The sequence below is a fragment of the Saimiri boliviensis genome, chromosome 7 (assembly GCF_048565385.1).
Source record: "Saimiri boliviensis isolate mSaiBol1 chromosome 7, mSaiBol1.pri, whole genome shotgun sequence".
Lineage (NCBI taxonomy): Eukaryota > Metazoa > Chordata > Mammalia > Primates > Cebidae > Saimiri > Saimiri boliviensis.
In genome coordinates this window covers 2,688,661-2,711,723 of record NC_133455.1, presented here as the reverse complement: position 1 = coordinate 2,711,723, position 23,063 = coordinate 2,688,661, and the positions used below count along the sequence as shown (strand labels likewise).

General features: G+C 46.5%; 1 protein-coding gene across 18 annotated transcripts in view; it reads right to left on the bottom strand.

Annotated features, from left to right (window-relative positions):
- RIMBP2 (RIMS binding protein 2) overlaps positions 1–23,063 on the bottom strand; it is a 311,373-nt gene that overhangs the window by 3,203 nt on the left and 285,107 nt on the right. For 16 of the 18 annotated variants that reach the window (XM_074402014.1, XM_074402021.1, XM_010347625.3 and 13 more), the window contains 6 exons: positions 22,526–22,634; positions 14,870–15,051; positions 13,308–13,476; positions 8,745–8,848; positions 7,154–7,225; positions 333–467 (listed from right to left, as the gene is read on the bottom strand). In XM_074402014.1, coding sequence (XP_074258115.1) covers positions 333–467; positions 7,154–7,225; positions 8,745–8,848; positions 13,308–13,476; positions 14,870–15,051; positions 22,526–22,634 — 771 coding nt within the window. Of the gene's footprint in view, positions 1–113; positions 468–7,153; positions 7,226–8,744; positions 8,849–13,307; positions 13,477–14,869; positions 15,052–18,407; positions 22,491–22,525; positions 22,635–23,063 lie in introns of those variants that run through there. The other 2 variants (XM_074402025.1, XM_074402026.1) reach the window with 2 other exon arrangements.

The following is a 23,063-nucleotide window of genomic DNA, read 5'->3' as shown; positions in this document are numbered from 1 at the left end:
GTGCCCACCAAATCTGAAGAGGAGCCATCCCCTTTTCACTCTTGATCAAACTGAAATGTGTTTCTATAATGTAGGATGGGACATTTCTTTGTGAGCAAAGGCAGATTGATTAGAATTGAAAGGGTCATTTTTTTTTTTTTTTTTTTGGTAAAATGAGTAAGATTTAGACTTAAGGATTTTTAGGCACAACCCCCATGGAAGGGCAGAGAGAAAAAAAATCGGGGTATATGCTTATCGGCCCAACGTACAAAAAGTATCAGTGCAAAGACTGCATTAAAACCGCGTATGCCAGAGCAGGACAGAGATTAATAAGGCTGAGTAGGTTCGCTTACCCTTTTTGCCTTTGAGCGCATTGGTGTGTCTTGAGAGTAGTGGGATGGAGCATCAGAAAGATAGACTTCTACATCGTCAGGCACTTCTTCCAAGAAGTTTGAGGGCACAAGGCCTTTCTGCCCATTCAGCTCCCCCTAAAACACAAGGGTGGGGCAGAAGAACTATTTATTTTTCCCCAGAAACCCACATCTTGCTTTAGCTAAAGGAATACAGCGCAGAGTACAGGTACATGTTGAGTTTATTCTGGTTCAAGAGTGGCAGGACTCGAAAGGACTCTAAATGGAGGTTTCCAGATTTTCCTCGGCAATGTGCAGAGTGCTGGGCCCCTTTGCTGGGGTCTTGATTTTGCCTGTCCAGGGGGAAGGTGAGGAATCTGCCTTTTGGACAAGGAGCCCCTGTGATTCTTAGGATCAGGCTACTGAAGGAAACACTTCCTTGGTAGACCTCATTTAGTGGTTCTCGGGCTTGGCTGATCTGAGGCACTAAGGAGCTAAAAACACCATCGCTTAGCACCCCAGTCCAGACCAGTGACCACTTCTCAGCATCCCAGCCCAGGCCAGTGACCAATGCCCAGTGTGCCAGCCCAGACCAGTGACCACCGCCCAGCACGCCAGCCCAGACCAGTGACCACCGCCCAGCACGCCAGCCCAGACCAGTGACCACCGCCCAGCACGCCAGCCCAGGCCAGTGACCACCGCCCAGCATGCCAGCCCAGGCCAGTGACCACCGCCCAGCATGCCAGCCCAGGCCAGTGACCACCGCCCTATTGATAGCTCCTCAGACATTACTGCTTCAGGTTGGTATGTATCCTTCCAGATCTCTCTGCTCATTTACATATCTATGCCTTGTCTAAAGTCGAGATCTCTAAGTCCAACTCCCTGCTGGTCGTCTGCACCGAGTGGCTCACAAGCCCACCGCATCACTTCCCCAAACTCTCTTCTGCCTCTCAAGTGCCTAAACCAAGTTCAAAATTGGCTGGTTCTGCAACATGGGATCCTGTTTCTCTGTTTATAAGGTCTAGGAAATGACAAAAGGAGTCTACTACATGAAAACACCTGTGCAGTGAAGGGCACAGCAGAGTGATGAGCACCTACGGAATGGCGGAAAAAAAAAGTCTGCAAATCATATATCTGCTAAGGGTTAATATCCAGAATACGTAAAGAACTTCAAAAACCCAAGTAAAGACGTTTCTCCAAAAATGAGATTCAGATGGCCAGTGCCCACAAATCACTAGGGAAATGCATTTGAAAACCATGCTGTACCACCTCACACCATTAAGATAGCTACTGTCAAAAAAATGGAATAAAAATGGTGAAGCTATGAAGAAACTGGAATACGTGCACTGCTAGGGCCACTGCTACTCAACTCAGTATGGAAACAGTTCTAGAGACGATGGTGGTGATTGGTTGCACAACAATGTAACCGTGCTTAACACTACTGAAGTATACACTTAAAAATGATTTTAGATCTTTTTTTAAAAAAATTGAGACAGAGTATCGCTCTGTCACCCAGGCTGGAGTGCAGTGGCATGATCTCTGCTCAGAGCAACCTCCAGCTCCCAGGCTCAAGCAATTCTCCCGCCTCAGCCTCCCAAGTAGCTGGGATTACAGGCACGCACCACCATGCCTGGCTAATTTTTGTATTTTTAGTAGAGACGGGTTTTCACCATGTTGACCAGGATGGTCTCGATCTCTTGACCTCGTGATCCACCCACCTCGGCCTCCCAAAGTGCTGGGATTACAAGCTGAGCCACTGTACCTGGCCAATTTTAGGTAAATTTTATGTAGATTTTATCACAAAAATTAATTGAAAGAGGCTACGCCACAGACTTCCTGCATCCTCCTGTCCAGCAGCCCTGCCAGGCACCCACTCACTGCCCTGCCCTGCCCCACCCTTCTGTCAGACCTTGAAGATCCAAGCTCTTCTCTTACTTACCTGCAACTGCCCTGGGCCTTCCCACTCCAGCTCCATTATGAGCTTACGTGTTTCTCTGTTGATGTTAGAGCCCGTTTCTAGGACACCTATACTTTTACTGTGCGGGTGCCCCTGGCGATTTCTTCCTAACAAGGGTTTTGAACAACGTCTAAACACAAAGACACTCAAAAGTTATAACCAGTCAAGTCCCCTTGTTAGGTCCAACAGCCAGATCTCTCCTCCAGCCTTAGAAAAGATTCCTCCTTTGGTTGAGCAGCAGATGGAGTAGTTGGCTTATATTTGGGGACCGTGTTCTGTGAACACATGCAACTTTATGCACAGATCTCCACTGGTGTCATGCTCACACCACAAGATGCCTGTGTACACAGACCTGCAGAGGCCCTGCAAAGCCAGGCCTCCAGGCCAGCCCTGCTCTGGCTGGGTGGAAGTGGGTGGCACGGCCTGCCCTGGGTATTGCTCCTGTTCTATTGTGCTGAACACACAGTCCAAGTAAAACCCACGTCGGAGTGCACATGATGCCACATCGCTCCCTTCCCCACATCTGACGCCTCTGCCACCACGTGCTGCTGCGTCACAACTGCTGACCGGAGCCACGCGGCATGAACACTGCTTTGGTCTGTTTCATTCCATTTGGAGAGGCTCCGATGTCCTGCTCATACCCCTCAAGCTCAGGAGTTTCCAAACCAGGTTTTCCATTCAAGAATGCTCTTATTCTTGTGTTCTCAAAGCAGCCCATCGCCTAGGTCAGAATCAGGCTCCGCCTGGACGACATTCTCTGTTCCTCTGACTGACAGTCTGAGCTCTGGATCACATCACATCTTAAGTCTGCCTCTGTCTGCCCTCACCTGGTACTGATGTGGTTCAGACCATGTTCCCTGCCTGGACGGTTCCATACAGCATGTTACCCAGCCTCCTGGACCCACTCCCACCCAGCTTCAAAACCCTTTACAGAATAACTTTCTGTAAAAAAAAAAAATAAATAAAAAATAAATAAATTCATCTCAACATTTCCCTCCTTAGAGTCCCTCCATAATCTGATCTCTGCTTCTCTCCTAAGCCTCATTTCCCACCACGTCTCTATTTGAGGCCACACAGTAACTACCTGGAGACCTAATGTCCGGACAGAGCTGGAACAGGCTGAAAGGCAGAAAGCACCAAAATCGATGCTCTCCCGGTGTTCCCTGTGCCACAGTCAGTGAGAGGCCCACTTGTGTTGGCATACTTCCCTGGGCTACCTCCCGAGATAACCCACGTGATGCCTTGCTTTTGACATAGGAAGGTACATGATTTAAGGTTTCAGATATCGAGATGCTGGGCTATGCAAGAACAGCATGAGGTTTAAAATATGATGGGGCATTGGAAGTCTTTGGTGACTTAATGGGGGCCACTGTAAGTTATGAAATAAAAGGAGGAGGAAAGGGCCAGTTGGAACAGCAGGCATCCCTCAGGGTCTCTGCTTATGCTTGTCCTACTGAGAAGGGAGGCGGACAGTTCCGCATCAGGACCCACGGAGTATTTGAGTTTGCGCTCTTGAGATATTTAAGGTTACAGACGTCAGAAAACAAAGTTCTAAGAAATTTAAGGTTTTGGGTACCAAATTACGTGTCCCCTGTTGTTTATCAAATAAGAAATAAGGAAATGGACTGGGCAGTCCACTGAGTGAATATGACCAGCAAAATAATTTTACTAAAACTATTTGGAGGAGAGGTAAATCAAAGCATACATTTCATATTAATTTAGATCTGATTCCCACTATAATATAAAAATTTAGGCAAGGCTATTCAAGAAACGAAGATAAAGCGTAACTCAGGAATAGAAACATCCAGGTAAGTTAGAAAAATCTTTTTAAATTCCATGAAAGCACTATGCTAATTGTTTCTACATGTGAAAATACAAATGAAAGGCATGTTCCTCTAAAGATACATATTGTTACACACTGACTTAATAAGAAGTTAACCATTTAAGCAAATGAAAACTTTTGTGCAACTGCAGCCTAAAAAGGTACTGAACCTAAAAGGTCTTTGGGCAGATACTAACTTTCAAATAATAGTTATTCATACGGCATTTAATCTGCTCCAAAGCATAGAAAAAGATGGAAATCTTCTTAGTTTATTTGGTAATTCCAGTATAATCCTGATACCAAAACCCACAACAAAGGTGTCCCAAAGAATGTAGATCATTATTATTTCTGGAATATAACTTCTGAATAAAATATCAGCAAATCAAATCCAGTGCCTTAAAAATAATATCTGATGGCCAATAATTGACCAATGAAAAATACCATCTCTCTTTATTGATAGTCTAACCTACATATAATAGTGTAAAATATTGATGGTATTCTTACTAAAATACATAACAAGTCACAGATTTCCTCATCTTCATTACTCAGAATTATTCTAAGGGGTGCAATAAGACAAAAACGATGACAATTATAAATACTGGTGAAGAAGCGGCAAAATAATCACAATTTGGGGGAACCCAAGGGAACTGAGTGATAACAGGAATAAATGCATTCTGAAAAATGATTTGTGGGGGACACGTACACACACATACACTTTCCAACATGTTTTCTAAATAACCAGTAGGATATATAGTAGGGGAAAAATTCACAATCACAATAAGATCTACATAATTCCTTTTTTTTTTTTTTTTTTTTTTTGAGATGGAGTTTCACTGTGTCACCCAGGCTGGAGTGCAATGGCGTGATCTCGGCTCACTGCAACCTCCACCTCCCAGGTTCAAGTGATTCTCCTGCCTCAGCCTCCCAAGTAGCTGGGATTACAGGCACCTGCCACCATACATGGCTTGTTTTGTATTTTTAGTGGAGACAGGGTTTCACCATGTTGGCCAGGCTGGTCTCAAACTCCTGACCTCAGGTGATCAGCTGGCTTTGGGCCCTCTGTGTGAGCCACCACACACCTATATAATTCCTAAGAATAAACAAGATATATAAAAGATGTGTAAGGATAAATCTATGAATCTTTTCTGATAGATGAAAGGAAAACCTTTTGAAAGGAGACATGCTATGTAAGAATTGAAAGACAATTATTGTTTCCATTTCTTCCAAAAGATAAGTGTACCTCTAAACAAAGCATTATAGGTTTGTCGTAGGAGCGGAACTCTGTGAAATAATCCCTCCCAAATAGCAAAATGCATTATAAAAATACAGTAATTAAGGTAGCATGGAATAGTGTTAAAATGGCCGGGCGTGGTGGCTCAAGCCTGTAATCCCAGCACTTTGGGAGGCCCAGGCGGGTGGATCATGAGGTCAAGAGATCGAGACCATCCTGGTCAACATGGTGAAACCCCATCTCTACTAAAAATACAAAAAATTAGCTGGGCATGGTGGCGCGTGCCTGTGATCCCAGCTACTCAGGAGGCTGAGGCAGGAGAATTGCCTGAACCCAGGAGGCGGAGGTTGCGGTGAGCCGAGATCGCGCCATTGCACTCCAGCCTGGGTAACAAGAGCGAAACTCCATCTCAAAAAAAATAAATAAATAAAAATAAAAAATAAAATCCGTAAATACGCTAAGTATAAATAGGAGTTTAATACTCAGAATATTTATGGACTTTAATTTTAAAACAATTTTTTATTTAAAGAATTTTTTATGCAGGTAAAGTGCAGATTATTTAATAAATGTGGTGAGACATTAGTTCTCACAGTTAGGAAAAAATGGTAAATACTCGAGATTTACACGTGGAAAATGAAACGATAAAACTGAAACAAAATGTAGTGATTATTTCTGTTGCCTTGAAGGACCTTTTAGGTATGACCCCCACCCCAAGGCAGAAACATTTGACCACATAAAAACTTAAAATTCTTCCTTAATAAAACAAAAATCAAGAATCACACACACACACACACACACACACACAAGTTAAAAAGCAGAGGTTGAGCTGGAAAGAACTATTTGAAACATATGTGACAAAGTATGACTGTCCTCACCAAGGACTGAACTCTTAAAAATCAGAAACCAGGCAGAGGAGAGAGCCTGGGAATTCCACACGTGCCTGTGGCTGTAGCACCTATTTGACTCAGAGAGAAACCTACTGTCCAGGATGCCATCATTCCACCTGCTCCCCCACCGCCTTGCTCAAAGTTAGCGTGATTTTGAGCAAGGCGGTGGGGGAGCAGGTGGAAACGCGTTTCCAAGATGCCCCCCCCACCCCACCACCAGGCTCTACACTGGGTCCTGAGTGGCCCTGAGAGCTTCTGGTTGGGGAGGGGCAGCTACTTGCAAAAATGCCCCAGCTGCAGAAACACTGGGATCACCCCGCCCCGTTCCCTCCCTTCTTTGCCCCAGGGAGTGTTCGAGACTCCAGGAGAATGGAGTGCTCCAGGGGAATGGAAAAGGAAGGGGTGGTTCTGAGGTCCATGCCTGAATCAGGCCGGAAGGGGAGGCCCATGCTGCTAACAGCAGTTGGCTCCAGATAAAAGGGAAGGGAAATGTCCTAAAATCTGTGGGGTTTTATTGATGTTTTTTTTTTTTTTTTTTTTTTTTTTGCTTATTTGTATTTCTTCCTTTTCCCAAAATTTATTTCTGACCTATGCAACAAATAATCTTGAAAATTAAATTGTTTGGTAAATGTTTGGGTGGCAGCAATTTAGAAAATAAGAATGTGAATGTATTTGTCTTGTTTATAATTTATATCTATTGAAAATACTAGTATTAGCAAGGAAGAAACAGTGAAGCTCACAGGACCAACTTTCTAGATTGTCCATAACTCAGCAGAGAGAAAAGTCAATTCCACAAAGCCATCAGCAGCCATGTGACCTTCATGCCCAAATTTCAGAGAAGGAACAGACAAGCAAAAGAAAACACACAAGATGAATGAAAAAGAATATAAAAATCAAATGGTTCTTCCTGACATTTCAAAAACTTACATAATAAAATCCGTCTTCATCAATTTCACCAAAAACTGTAATAATATCTCCTGTGCAAAATGTAAGTTCAGCCTGTGGAGATGAAACATCAAATTAATTGTATTTTCCTACACAAAAGTAGTTGTTTTTTAAAAATAAGTTCTCCATGCTTTTCCTCCCTATTTGAGGATTTCTGGTATTCATCTACTTTCGGGCAAAGGAAGGTATAAGCTAGCGAATAGCTCTGTTCACAGTCTTCTAGAAAGTGAGTACGAACCCAGATAATGTCCACCAAAAAGGCAAATGCTGCAGCACTTTGATTTTGGCTGAAATTCAAGATTATTGCCATGTTCTACTGGTAATACATTTTGAAAGCTAGTCAAATAGTTAACGGTAAAAACCTGGACTATTAGGGAAATGTTCTCTGGAGTGTAAGGACCATTACATAAATATCCTTTCACTGAGTATTTTAAAACCTACTCGATTATTAATTAAGCATCTATTTCTTTATTGAGATGGAATCTCACTGTGTGGCCCAAGCTGGAGTGCTGTGGTGCAATCTCAGCTCACTGCAACCTCCGCCTCTCCAGTTAGAGTGATTCTCGGGCCTCAGCCTCCCGAGCAGCTGGGGCTACAGGTATGTGCCACCAAGCCTGGTTAACTTATATATATATATATATATATATATATATATATATTTTTTTTTTTTTTTTTTTTAATAGAGATGGGGTTTTGCCATGTTGCCCAGGCTGGTCTTAAACTCTTGAGCTCAAGCAATCTGCCCGCCTCCCAAAGTGCTGGGATTACAGGCATGAGCCACTGCCCCCAGCCTAAACATCTCTTTATGCAGTGTCTACTCTGGGCCGGGCTGTAGCCCCAAGGCAGGCAGTTCCACCACCACTCAGTGCCCTCAGGAGTCCAACTGCCCCAGCACATTTTAGTTCAGTCACCCAGCAGAACATGGAAACATAAACCTGGACAACAGAAATCACCAAAAAGGTTTTCTCTCTCAATGTAAAAATGAGGGAATATAGTTGGAGAGCCAGGGGCTTGTCAGAGAGCACGAAGGACTGTGTCACATGGGCTCACATACCTCTTGTCCTCTCCACTGGTGGCTCCTGAGAGTGGAGACCTCATCTCTCACTATGAAGGCAGTGGTTTCAGCCTTCATGATGCCAGGCACCCCAAGCTGTGCTGGGCAACGCGACCTCACACATCACTGCTTTCCGCTCTACTTTTCTATGTGTGGGGCCTCAGTGCTTTGCTTTCATTTGCTGACCACGTGTGATGGGCTTTTATATCTCTCCTAAAGATGGCCCTCACGTGGCATCAGCATTAGATGTGGATGACAGATTGCTCTGTCATGGCACAGGAAAATCTGGGCCACAGGGACAGGGCTTGTCGGGGGCTGGCTGTGTCCCTGGGAACCCCATGACCTCTCTCCCTCGTGGCCATCTCTGTATCAGCCATCACCTCTGGCTGGCAGCCCTTCCCTCAGACGGTTCGAAGGAAGGAATGGGAAGGTGAGCACACAGGGCCCCAGTGTGGTGTACCACCAGGGAGGGGGTGGGTATGGCTTCGTGCCCTTAGCGAAGCAGCATTTGGCTGGTACCTCAACATCCACGTTGGGCGAGCTTTCTCTGGGGTCATAGTCATACAGGGCCACCGTTCTCCGAGTTGATACTGAATGATGCCTGCCACTTCTTCTGCTTCTCTCTGTTCAAATCACAAGGGGAGAGGAAAGACATCATAAGGTTATTTCAAAATCAGTGTGGTTCCCCCTCCTTCCATGGCACACATGGCCAATGTGGCCAAGACCAGGCACCATTGACAGGCCGCATGCTCCTGGCACTCACATCAGCAGACGCCCCTACTCCGGGTCAGCTGTCCTGGACTCGGGCACTCACATCAGCAGACGCCCCTACTCCGGGTCAGCTGTCCTGGACTCCACAATCTTGTATTTTTGCTGTGGTGGGTTTCTGTCCCTTAGAGCAACATGAATGTTTGCCTTTCCCCAGGCTGTCCATTAAGCCAGTGAGACTCACAAGAAGCGCGGGCTCCCCTACAGCGAATCTACACGGCTTTGGCCAGCACGGGGAGCCCGTGGCCCAGGAGGCCCTGCAGAGTGCACAGGGTGCCCGCTGCTCTGGGAAAGCACCCCCCACACACACACAGTTATAAAAGTGCCTGTCTGTGTAACTGGGGGTGCCACACAGTCACATCATGCTCCCCCAGGTGGAGGCAAAACCAAGGCACTGTCCTCAGGAGAGGCACGAATATGAACAGGGATGCCTGCTCCGCCCGGCCCGGTGGCTCCCTCGAGCTGCTTCCACCCCTCATGCTGCTTCCCCGGCGTCCTTCCAGTGTGGGTTAGCGGCTGCCATGGAGAAAGGCCACCTCTGCAAAGACCACTTAGAGGTGCATTCCCGCAGCCTGGCTCTGTCTCTGCCACGGATAGGGGCCCGGGTGCCATCCCAGCACACTCAGAAGCATAACAAGGGGCTACAGAGGAATTGCCCTAGGCTCCACGCAGGTAACAGGCAGAAACTCTGAGGACGTGTCAGGGAGGCCACAGTGGAGAGCCGAGGGGGCTGGCCCATCGGGAAGCACCTGTCAGACTGTAGGTGTGGGGCTGGGGAGGATGTTCCTCCTGGCGAAAGTTGGCATTTCTGTGTTTCTTCTAAAACACACCCACCTTTTGCTTACATTTGATTTTGGGAATTCCAAACGTACAGATAAAAACTATCAAAGGCAAATATCTTAACGGCAACGAAAGTCAGCGATGTGGCTTTTCAGTGGTTTTCAGCAGGTATAGGGGCAGCTGTGTAGACCTGCAATGTTCCAGAGGTTACCCTCCCCCTGGGTTCTGGTTAGGAGCCACTGCTGTAGTTTAAGGACGCACACACGCCTCTGTGCACCCGTGTCCTCTGCAGGGCCTGCACATGTGTCTCCTTGCATTCTAACCTTATTCCGAGGTTAAAGTGCCTCTAAGCATTGCTCATGTTACAGGGAATGTCACAAGTATGAATTCTGAAAGGGGGCATAACAACATACATGTGCTTCTCACTGAGGTGGAACTTACGTACACTAAGGCCCTCTCTCTCTAACCTGCAGCTCTTTACGTTGTGATAAGCACTGACGGTCCAGAAACCCCACAACAATCAAGATAGAGGCTGGTCATGGTCGTCTGTGGTCACTCTAGTCCAGGTAACCGCTGATCTGTTTCCTGTCCCAGACTTTGGCCCTTTCCAGAATGCCACTGAAAGGGACTCAGACAGAATGTAGCTTCTGAGACACGCTTCTTCCGTTTGGATGACACCTCTGAGATTCGCCCACATCACTGGCTGTATCAGCAATGGTGCTGTTCCATTGCTGAGCAGGCCCCATGGTGCGGGGCACCTTCGATCTGTCACTCAGTCACCAGCTGAAAGCACCAGCGTTGTTTCCAGTTTTTGATGACTGTTCATCAAAACACTATTAGCAAATGTAGCACAGAGGGTTTTTTGGCCTGAACATAAGTTTCCATCTCTTTTGGGTAAGTGCATAGGAATGGAGTTGTTGGACTGTATTGCAGGTGCATATACAACTTTATAAGAAACCAGCAAACCGTTCGCAGAGCCGCGATGCCACTGCCCACTCCCACCGGCAGTGCAGAGGCCCGCCTGGCACACTTGGGCCAACGCCTGTGGGGGCCGGTGGTTTCAGCCTTAGCCCTTCCCCATGGGTGGGCATTGGTGTCTCAGGGGGGTTTTAATTGTGTTTCACTGACGATGATATTAAGCATCTTTTCACATGCTTACTTGCCGTCCACACATCGTCTTTGGTGAAAAGTCACTTAAATATTTTATACATATTTTTATTGGGTTGTTTTCTTATTGATGAATTTTGAAAGGTCTTTGTGTATTCTGAATGCAAGTCCTTTTTCCAATGGGTTACTTGCGAGTATTTTCTGCCAGCCTGTGGCTGTGTTTTTATTCCATTAATGGTGTATTTTTAAGTGCAGAAGTATTTGATTTTGGTGAAGCCTAACATTGACTTTTTCCTTTTATGTATCATGTGTTAATGTCCTGACAAAGAAATCTTTGCCTGATTATTATAAGGTTTTCTCCTGTGTTTTCTTCTGTAAGTATTATAGTCTTAATTTTTATACTTAAAAGTATGTCCTATTTTATTTAAATTTTTAAGATGGTGAGAGTATGGGTTAAGGTTCATTTCCGGCCTGTGGATGTGCAGTAATTCCAGCACCAATTATTGAAAAGACTATCCTTTCTCCATTGAATTGCCTTTTAACCTTTGTCCAAAATCAGTTGCCCCCATCTGCGCTGGTCTGTTTCTGTTCCATTGATCTCTGTTTCTGTCCTGTCTCCAATACCACGCTGTCTTGATTAGCATACCTCGCAGTAAGCTCGCAGTTAGGGTATGTGAACCTTCCAACTTTGTTCTTCTCAAAAACTGTTTGGCTCTCCTAGTTCCTTTGCCTCTCCATATACATTTTAGAATCAGCTTCTTGATTCACATAAATCCTGGCACAGATTTTGAATGGTCTTGCCCTGCGTCTGCAGGCTAACTTGGGGATATCTGACGTAACAGTATGAAGTCTATGAACATGATATTTCTGTCCATTTATTTAGGTATCCTTTGATTTCTTTCAGGTTTTCTGATTTTCAGCAAACAAATACTGCACGTATTTTGGCAGAGTTAAACCTAAGCATTTAATGTTTCGTTGTGTTATTGTAAATGGCACTATTAAAAATTTCAATTTCCAAATTTTCCTTGCTCACATATGGAAATACAACTGATTTTTGTGTATCGGCCTCGCATCCACTGATGTTGCTACACCATCGTTCTGGGAGCTTTTTCATTATTTGAGATTCCTAGAGCTTTTCGACGTGGATTTCCATGTCATCTGTGAATGGAAAACCTGTATTCCTTCCTTTCCACTCGGTGCACCACGTGTGCCTTCCCTCACCACGTCTCCCTGGTTACGACCTCCAGGATGGCACTGAAAAGCAGTGGTGAGGGCCAGCATCCTTGTCTGCACCGGGTCTTAGGGGAACCGCATTCAGCCTTGCACCACTAAGGACGATCATTTCTGGTGATGGATGGGCAAGTAGACATGTCAGGCGAGGTTCCCCTGGCCCATCCACATTTAGAAAAATAGAATAACAACCACTTAATCTCATTGATAACATAAATCAAGTTACTACGGTTCCTTCACATACATTCTTGTATAGTTTCTGGGTCTGTGATACAGGACCTCTGTTCTCTTTGAAAGAGCCTTAGTCAACTCCAGGAAAGGAGAGTATAACAAAAGCGGGTGGGGTGTAAGGGGCCCAGTGATCTTCAATCTCACAGCTTTAGTGTGGGTGAGATTCACACTAAACCTCGACTATCAGACGTGGATTCTATCTTGACACAATGCGTTTACTGATGCCAGAAAAGGCTGACATGTGTGATTGGAGTCTGTTGTCTTTGAAGTCTGATTTACAATGGATCTAAAGTTCTGAAGTATTAAACTTTAAATATGAATGACATAAAACTGATGTCCCTCCGCAGCTTTTTAGAAGACAACGGAGGCTTCTTTAATGACTACATGGTCATTGCACATGGAAAAAAAACATTAACTCGTAATGTTGCTTAAAAATCACTGAAAACAGTTTTGCTGCATTCTCACTGGTGCTTGCAGTTTAAGATAAATGGTTTAAGATAAATGAAGGAGTTTCATGTCCACCCAAACTAAAGAGAAAGAGCTTTTGTGCCTTTTGGATAAGCAAAGGTCACCTAAAGAATAAAAGGCACAGCACTCCCCCACCCACCCACTGAAATGTACTGTAGACAGGCTGATGTTCAGAGCATATCACCAGGAAGCAGTTCATCGTGTGTTTTCTAGTTGCGATCAGTTTTTCGCAAGCCAGACTGTCCCTCATTGCTCATTAGATCATCTGTGTCTTCTCACCTAGGTGTACATGTATCCCTAAAGTACGCAGGAGACTACTGGCAGCCCTGGTTTGTAGGTGGGTTTTGTCCAAGAAAAATCACTGGTCAACACTTCCATGACTTTGCATGCTTAAATGGTCCCACCTGGGGTCTCTTCACCACTGCCTGCCTCTCTGAGCGGCAGGTGTTTTGTGCGATAAAACTCACAGGCCAAGGTGAAAGAGGAGTTTGCACTTACCTATTTTCTCCACAGGTGTGTTCAGAGGGAGGAAACCCTGTCTGAAAAGCTGATCCATCATCTCCTCATCATCTGCTTGTATCTCAGAGACCATGTTACAAGGAATAAGGCCAAGCCGGGCACAGGTTTCCCCACGGTAGAATCCATCTGCATCTTTATCGCCATAAACCTAGAACCACGGGAGAAAATCAGTCCAGCATTGTCATTGATTGGTTCAGAAATACACTAGTCCCACCCATGGTGAGTAGAGTAACATATTTTAAACATACTTTAAAAATACCAAAAATCACCTGCATAGGTGACCCACATGTATGCTGTAGATGTATACATATAACCCTCGCTCTGTGACTCAAGAGCCATTTTTCCATCTAGTTTGGACAACCTGCCATGCTTCTCATCAGGCAGGGTGTTTGCATGGATGAATGTGTGTAATTAAGGCCATGCACATTAAAGGGGTGCATGGTGAGACCCCACTCTCCCGAGAAGGACCATGTGGGCTGCACGAAGTGGGTTTCTGTCTGTCTGAAATGGGTTCCTATATAACAAGATGGTGCCACACAGCAGGCATTCTGACCGTTCTCAGATGCCACCTGTCAGGACCCTTGCTGAAACTGCAAACTCAGGGTTCAAGGCCCTCTTTCCCCTCTCCTACTGAACAGCACACTTTCTTCATGTTCCCGACTTGAAACGCACAGGCTCCCCTCCTCTCAGAAGGCTGGATCTCACCGCTTGTAATCCCAGAGGCCAAGGTGGGCTGATCACTTGAGGTCAGGAGTTCGGGACCAGCCTGGCCATCATGGTGAATCCCCGTCTCCACTAAAAATACAAAAAAATCAGCCAGGTGTGATGGCACACATCTGTGGTCCCAGCTACTCAGGAGGCTGAGGTAGGAGAATCACTTGAACTCGGGAAGCAGAGGTTGCAGTGAGCCAAGATGGCACCAGTGTACTCCAGCCTGGGCGACAGAGACTCTGTCTCAACAACAACAAAAAGATGCTGGATATCAAAGGGATAGGAAGCAGCCTCCATCAGGCATGTTAAAGAACTAAGGCTTGGAACTCCTGTCTCCAGCTGCGGACGCCCTCCCTCCCTCCCTCCCTCTCTTTCTCTCCCGCCTTCCTTTCTTCCTTCTTCTGCACCTGCCTGCTGACAAGTGTTTGAAACTTTGGAGCCTGCAGTATTTTTCTCAACAGTGTAGGCCCTAATAGAATCTAGAGTTCACAGGACATATTTGAGGCGCTGTGTGTGTGTGTGTGTGTGTGTGTGTGTGTGTGTACGTCTGCGCGCACGCACACACCTACAAGGCAAACCAGGTGAAGGTATCACCCTTCGTCACAGGTGGAGCAGGCGCTGGAGAGGGACGCGGCAGAGGACAGGGTCCTGGCCGTCACAGCACCGTGCCATCTCCTCCTGCGGGTCTTACGGCCTCCAGCGCCCGGCCCCACGTGCCCCGCCCATGGCCGGCTCGCGCACACGGCTAGCGCGGCTCTCAGTCGACACCCCGTTGCCAGCCTCCGCCCCGGTACCCTGACCCCTCAGGCGGCCGGCCGGCCCGCGCGCACCTTGATGATCTGGCCTTCCTTGAAGGGAAGCTCCTCCTCCGCTGCATCGGGGTTCGGGGACATGGTGAGCGGGTCGTAGTCAAACAGAGCCACGAAGATTCGGGTCGGGAGCTCCTCCGCACCGGGGTCAGTTTCCGACTCTTCGTAGAAGTCTGGAGAAAGGCGGTCTCGCCCGTAGTCGTCTGAGAGCAAGTGGGGGTGAAGAACAGAGCGGCAGTGAGCCCTCCCGTCCCGCCTAACTGAGGGGCGCGCACAGGAGAGGCTACTTGGGAAAGCAGTGAGCATGGCAGCGGTTCCTTGACTTTGGTCTTTTTTGTGTCTTAACATGTAGGCAGAGAGAGATGAGGATGTTGAGGTCAGATGAATTAGAGAAGCACGTGACTGTCATAAAACGCAGCCACACTCTGTACCCCGCCACACTGCGTGTGAACGCTCTGAGACAGGGCTGGGCCTCGGGGCCTCCCCGGCGGGCACAGGCTGGGGCGGGAGCTGCGCCCTGCCCGTGTGCGGGAAGACCCACGCACCCTGTAAAATGGAAAGCTAAGCACAGCCCACGTGTAAAATACGTTTATATGTTAGTCAGAGTCCTTAGAGGTGACCAACTGTTCACTTAGGTAAATATATAACTTGCAACAAATGCATCTTTATTACAGTGAATTAGTAATTTCCCTACAGAATGGGAGGAAATATTTGCAAATTGAACTGGGTTTCAACTCCGTATACCACCGAGCTTCTAAAAATGGTTCTTTTGGACTAGAGGAAATGAATACATTTACAGGCACACACACACCCTCCCAAGATTGAATCAGGAAGAAATTGAAATTCTGAATAGACTGATATTGACTAAATGATTTCACTGCTGAATTCTACCAAACATATAAAGAAGAGTTGGTACCAATTCTACTTCAACTGTCCCAAAAAAACTGAAGAGGAAGGACTCCTCCCTAACTCATTCTATGAAGCTAACATCACTCTGATACCAAAATCTGGCAGACACAACAAAGAGAGAAAACTACAGGCCAATATTCCTGAACACAGATGCAAAAATCCTTAACAAAATACTAGCAAACTGAATTCAGCAGCACATCAAAAAGACAATTCACCACGATCAAGTAGGCTTTATCCCTGAAATGCAAGATTGGTTCAACATATGCAAATCAATAAATATGATTCACCACATCAACAGAACTAAAACAAAAACCGTATGATTATCTCAATAGCACAGAAAAAGCTTTCAATAAAATCCAACATCCCTTCATGATTGAAAAAAATCCCTTCACAATCTAGGCATTGAAGGATGTACCTCAAAATAGCAAGAGGCATCTATGAAAAACCCACAGCCAATAACATATTGAATGAGCAGAAGCTGGAAGCATTCACCTTAAGAACTGGAGCAAGGCAAGGATGCCTGCTCTCACCACTCCTGCTCAACACAGGAGCATCAGCCGGAACAAACAGGCCACAGAAAGAAAAGGCATCCAAATAGGAAAAGAAGAAATCAAATGATCTCTCTTCACTGATGATACGATTCCAAATATAGAAAACCCTGAAGACTCTACTAAAAGGCTTCTAAACCAATAGAAATTTTCAATAAAATTTCGGGATACAAAATCAATGTATAAAAATCAGTATCATTTCTATACACCAACAAATCGTTCAAGCTGAGAGCCAAATCAAGAATGTAGTCCCATTGGCAACACACACACACACACACACACACACACACACACACACACACACAATACACAGAAAACATCTAACCAAGACACACAGAATGCATCTAACCAAGGAGGTGAAAGATCTCTATATGGAGAAATGCAGAACACTGCCGAGAGAAATCACAGATGACACGAATGCTAAAATATTACATGCTCATGGGTTAGAAGAGTAATTACCGCTGAAGTGGCCATATCGCCCAATGCAATCTACAGATTCAATGCTACTTCTAGCAAACTTCCATCATCATTTTACACAGAATTAGGAGAAGCTACTCTAAAATTCATATGGAACCAAAAAGCCCAAATAGCCAAAGCAATCTTAAGCAAAAAGAACAAAGCTGGAGGCATCACATTACCTGACTTCAAACTATGCTATGAGGCTACGGTCACTATAATAGCATGGTACTGATACAGACACAGACACACAGACCCATGGGACAGAATAGAGCACCCAAGAATAAAACCTCATTCCTGCAACCATCTGATTTTTGACAAAGTTGAGAGAAATAAACAATGGGGAGAGGACCCCACATTCAATAAATGCTGCAGGCTAACTGGCTAGTCAAATGCAGAAGATTGAAACTGGACTCCTACCTTTTACCATATACAAACATTAACTCGAGATCAATCAAAGATTTAAACTAAGACCTCAAACTATACAAATACCACAAGAAAATGTAGGAAATACCATTCTGGATATAGGCCTTGGCAAAGAATTGATGGCTAAGACCACAAAACCAAAATTAACGTGCATCACCCAATTAAAGAACTCCCGCACAGCCAAGGAAACCCTCAACAGAGCGAGCGGCATGCTGCAGAACGGGAGCAAAGACTTGCAAACTGTGCATCTGACAAAGGTCTAGTGTCCAGAATCTGCAAGGAACTTAAACAAATCAACAAGCAAAAAATGACTCCATTAAAAAGAGCAAAGGACATGAATAAATGTCTCAAAGGAAGACATACAAGCAGATAATAAACGTATGAAAAATGCTCAACATCACTAATCATCAGAAACACAAAACAAAGTCATGATGAAATACCACGCACACCAGTTAGAATGGCAATTAAAAAGTCAAAAACTTAGACGCTGGTGAGGCTGCAAAGAAAACGAACACTTGAAAACGTATATACTATTGGAGAGAATGGAAATTAGTTCAACCACTGTGGAAAGCAATTTGGAGATTTCTCAGAGAATTTAAAACAGAACTACCATTCGACCCAGCAGTGCCATTACTGAATGTATACCCAAAGGAAAAGAAGTTGTTTCACCAAAAAGACACATGCACTCAATATGGTGATCACGGCACTGTTCACAATAGCAGAGACACAGAATCAACCTAGATGCCCATCAACAGTGGACTGAATATAGGAGGTATGGTGTGCATACTCCATGGAATACTATGCAGCCATGGAAATGAACATGATCACGTCCTTTGCAGCCACTGCAGCCACCATCCAAAGTAAATTAACACAAGAAAAGAACACCAGGTACCTCCTGTTCTCACTTACCAGTGGGAGCTAAACATTGAGTCCACACAGGCACAAAGATGGGAACAAGAGAAACCAAGGACTATGGGATGGCGGAGGGAGCAGGGACGGGCTGACAAACTGCCCACAGGGCTATGCTCACTTCCTGGACGGTGGCGTCACTTGCACCCTACACCTCAGCATTCTGCTCTATACCCATGTCACACGCCTGCACACGTACCCCAATGAATCCAAAATAAAAGTTGAAAGTTTAAAGAATCAAAACATTTATTTTGGAAATACGAATACGTATGCATATATATATATATATATATATATATATACACACACATATCACTAAACATCATGAGGTATGTCTGTGCATATATGTGAATATGTGTGGAGAGAGACAGAATGGAGGCGGGGAGAGGGAGAAAGGGAACTAAACAGAACATACTGTTCTGATCACAGGAGACGGTCTCAGAACACCAGGGAAGCGGCCGGGCACGGTGGCTCATGCCTGTAATCCCAGCACTTTGGGAGGCTGAGCAGGCGGATCAACTGAGGTCAGGAGTTCAAGACCCACCTGACCAACATGAAGACACCCCGTCTCTACTAAAAATACAAAACTAGCCGGGCATGGTGATACATGCCTGTAATCCCAGCTACTCGAGAGGCCGAGGTAGGAAGAATTGCCTGAACCCAGGAGGCACAGGTTGCGGTGAGCCGAGATCGCGCCATTGCACTCCAGCCTGGGCAACAAGAGCAAAACTCCATCTCAAAAAAAGACCAGGGAAGCAAGTGAGAAACACGCCAACAGCAGCAGAGGGAGGACTGGGAGAAGCAGCCCCGTGTCTTCTGTCACGGCACAAGGAGCACAGGAGGCAGGACGAGAGGACCCAGTGCGTAGACAAGACGGGGCAGTGGGTGGGGAAAGAGCCAAATGCTTCGGCCTCTTCCACCAGAAAGAAGGAAACATTTAGTCTAAAAATAAAAAGCGCCTTGGCTGCAGGAAAGGCTGAATTTTAAAGTGCAATGAATTGTTTACACGATTGAGATCTGGAGACTTTTTTGAATGCCTAATCTAAAACGTCAGTCATTTCTGCCAGGAAACAAAACTTCCCCACAGCAGGCTTTGTTAACTTCTGCATACTGTTTTGATTTTGTGGATAGTCTATTTAAAAACCTGACTTTTTTCACGTGTTACCTGAGTTAAACAGAATGTGAAACACCCTGTGACCCCTACAGCATGCGCGGCTCTGCAGCCCCTTCTCCCGCAGTCAGGGATGAGGGTGGAGAACAGCTGTGCCCGCTTTCCATTCTGCTGGAGGACCTTCTTACTGTCAATGTGATCTAGTGAACGGGATTGAGGACGCCCGCTTTCCATTCTGCTGGAGGAACTTCTTACTGTAAATGTGATCTAGTGAATGCGGTTCCAAGTGTGGAAAAATGCCAGTGGAGGAGAACCTGTGGCTCCAACATTTTCCAATCAGGTTCGCAGCCCTTTCCAGCTGAGCTGATGTGGCAAGTTTGTGGCATCAGAACGTGCAGTGGGGTCAGAGGCTAAGGCCAGGTGCTGGAGAGAGTTGGGGTGGCCAACATCCCCCTTGAAAACCTTTCCCATCCCTCCTCCAGCCTATGTAAGAGTGCATTCTCTCAGTAGGTAGCACATGCTCCAGGTCCGTGACCTGTGACACTCATCTTTGTCTTCAAGTCCAAAGTTACATGGACCACGCAACTGAAGGAACACAGGAGTCGGGCAAAGGCCAGCCTCCAAAGGAAGCCCCCTTCCAGAGAACTGCCCCCAATGTCACGTGTTCTGTGGGGAAGATGGGGTGCAGCAGAGGTGGGCGGAGCACTTGCAACTGAAGGTATGTGCATAACATCACGAGTATGCTGTGACTCCACCGTAGCCTCTTCCAGAGAGGATGCGCCAGATGTGCCGTGAGCGCCGGACCTCCGCAGGGCGAGAGCGGCAGCCTCCCTGGAATGTGTCAACAGCAGCTTGGCTTCACCGCAGACCGGACCGGGCCGGTGGGGGTCCCTCACCCTTGTTGGTGGCAGTCAAGACTGAAAGATGCACTTAGTTGCAGCTGTCAGTGTGACCTGGGGGTAGTGGGCACTGCCTCCCGGCCTGCTGAGGAAGTGTGCTGGCCGGGGGGGGGGGGGGGTCTTTGCTAGGAGGAGGAGGAAGGGCGTGCATATCGTGTTCGAGGGTGTGCAGGGCTCGTGACTGGCCGCCTGCGTGGGCTCCCAAGTCCACGGGTGCCATGGGAATAAATAGTATATAGTTCACAGACTTAATTTCCTCTGAAAAAGCAAAGCAATGCTTTTGAAATATAGCAGATTCCTAAGATGTTATTTTCTAAATTTTCACAAGAAAAACAGAATGAGTAAATGAGAGGCACGTCCTGCCTGTTCAGTCGTCACTGATGGTTCATTCCCCAAGGCCTTGCGGGCTTCTCCTCCTCCTCAGGTGGGCGATGAGCACGCTCTGCTCTTGTTTCGTTTTGAAACCACAGTAGGTGCTGAGGTGTGTATTTGTGTGTAAAGTGTCTGGTTTTAGCTGTTTTTATGTGGCTTCCTGGCTTGCTCCAGAAGTCCGCACAATTAAAGCAAACCTATCACATTTGTCAGTTGACACTTTTCCAAGTGACGTTCAGAGGCTTTTTCCTGGTAAAGGTGTTGACATAGAATTGCTCTTTCACCCAGTTTAACAAATGTCCTACTGAAATTAAGACACACATGCAGCCTTTGGAATTCTTCAGCTTCAGAAGAATCCAGCCAAATTGTTGCCTGCAACTCTGACGAGGGTCACCCCAGCAAGGCTGCGAGCCCAGGAATGGTTTTCTTTGACTTCCTGGTTCAGGTGCTGATCTGCCTAGCACAGCGTTCAGTGCTCAGTCCCAGGAGATTGGAACAGAAGACCCACCGTGCCTCTTCCGAAGGACAGCCTTTCTTGATGCCCACGGCATTAACTTTTCACCAGCTAGACCATCACCAGGTCATTTAGTGAGCAATGTTTACGGTCTCCACTTGTTAAAGTTACAAATAAAGACTCAAAAACTCGCAGAGAGAACGAGAGCCTTGAACAGGAGGACTGGCCTTTTCCCCACCTCGTTTCTCAGGACAGAACATCTCGGACAGGGCATTTAACATGAAAGCAGGAGAACCTATTTATTAAGCTCTGTAGTTCCTACAGAGGGAATCACACTCAGATCCAATGAACATCTGAGAGATACTCACTAGGTTTAGAATATTTCCACTAACCCTGCTAGTTGATCTGTATTAAGTGCCGTCAGTGTTTTCCGAGCCTGGCTGCCTCTTTTATTATTCAGTTAACTGCAAACACTGTTGCCTAAGGATCTTTTAACACTGCACGAAATGTTTACTGGTTAAAGATAAAAGCAATCTAAAAACTGTTAAGATGGAAAAGGAATTTTTTTCCTACTGTTTGAATTGTACAAGGAAGAAAAAGTCTGGCAGGAAACAGTTTTGAAGACTCTTTTGCTCTAAGAAGTCTTTCTTCATTTTGAGTCGATGAGAGGAAGACCAATTGCCTCTTAAACTTCAGCTATTTCAGTTTGATTCAAGGTGGCTTTTTGGGGACCTAGACAATTCTAGGGGGCCCAAAAGTTCTCCTCCCTTGGCCCTGTCATGCCAAACTGACTCTTTCTCCTCATCTATGTCTGCTGTATTAAGAGTTCTCCATGTGTGCATGCACATGTGCGCATGTGTATACATGTGCATGTGTGTGTGAGTGCGCATTCACGCATGTATTCCTGGAGCCCTGGTCCCCCTGTGCTGATGACCAGCTCCATTTTTGTACATAGTACCTTTTGGAATTCTCCTTGCCATGATTGTTCTAATAACAGAAGTAACCCGCTCTGATCCCCCTCTGCCGACTGAATTCCAAAAAGCCAGAAAGAGAAGAGAAACGGCCTGCCAGATGACAACTCATGAGCAGGGGAGCTGACCGGATGAGTGCGGGGGGCACACATGTCAGGGGACACTCCGCTGCACGGTGCTCCCTAGGACTTAGCTCCGCGGCCAACGTGTCTTCTGCAGACAGACCGCTCTCCCTCAGGCGAGGCTCACAGACCCCTGAGGCACGCCGACATCTGGCCTACGAACCTGCCTCAGGCTCTGGCCCTGAGTGTCCCAGGGAGCCCCCCATGCCAGGCCGAGGGAGGCGACACAAACAGTCCCTTCAGTGCTTACCCCATGAAGCTCTCCAGGGAAAATCGGCCAGGAGAAGGTGGATGGAGCAGGCCGACTGGATGTTTCGAGAATACTTACAAATCGGTTTCACTTATCTTGTCGTGCCGTTCCTGCCTTCTTTTGCCATGAGTAAGAGTGTTCTGTGCTTAGCTGAAAATGCTACTCCTAAAATTTTGTTCAAGCTTAGATGGAGTAAGCAGCCACATGCTCCGAGGCTGAAAGACAGAAGAGCAATGATGGGGCCACTAACCGATGGACGGGACCGTGACGGGCCGCGACCTCTGGGGACCAGCGCTGCCGCGGGGAAACCTCCGGCCCATGTGATCCGCCCGTCCAGCAGAGGCTGGGTTCCCTAAAATCTAAAGACAAAACAACAACAAAGTCATAAGTCTTGCCAGCGTTGCGAACTGAAGAATTCAGTCAGCCAAATCAACTGGGTTGAGAAGCAGAATCTCTAAAGGCAACTAAACTTAGCTTTTAACTGAAAGGTTAGCTGAATGGCCTGGGAGAACAAAGCCATGCGCCAGTGCCCGTGGTCTACTTGGCGCCGCTGCTGGGCGCATGGTGGGTGAGGGCAAAAATCCCTCCCTGGGGGGTCTCTTTTGGTTGCTGCTCGTGGTGCTGAAGACACATATTGGACCAAAGAGACAGTGGCTTGAATACAGCTCGCCCCACCCCGGCGCCCCGCGCGCAGCACTTGAGCCACCCCTGGTCCCCACGTGCCCCCACGGCTTTCACAAAAGTGGGCAAAATGCTGCCGTTCCACCTGTCCTGCTTGGATAAAAGTT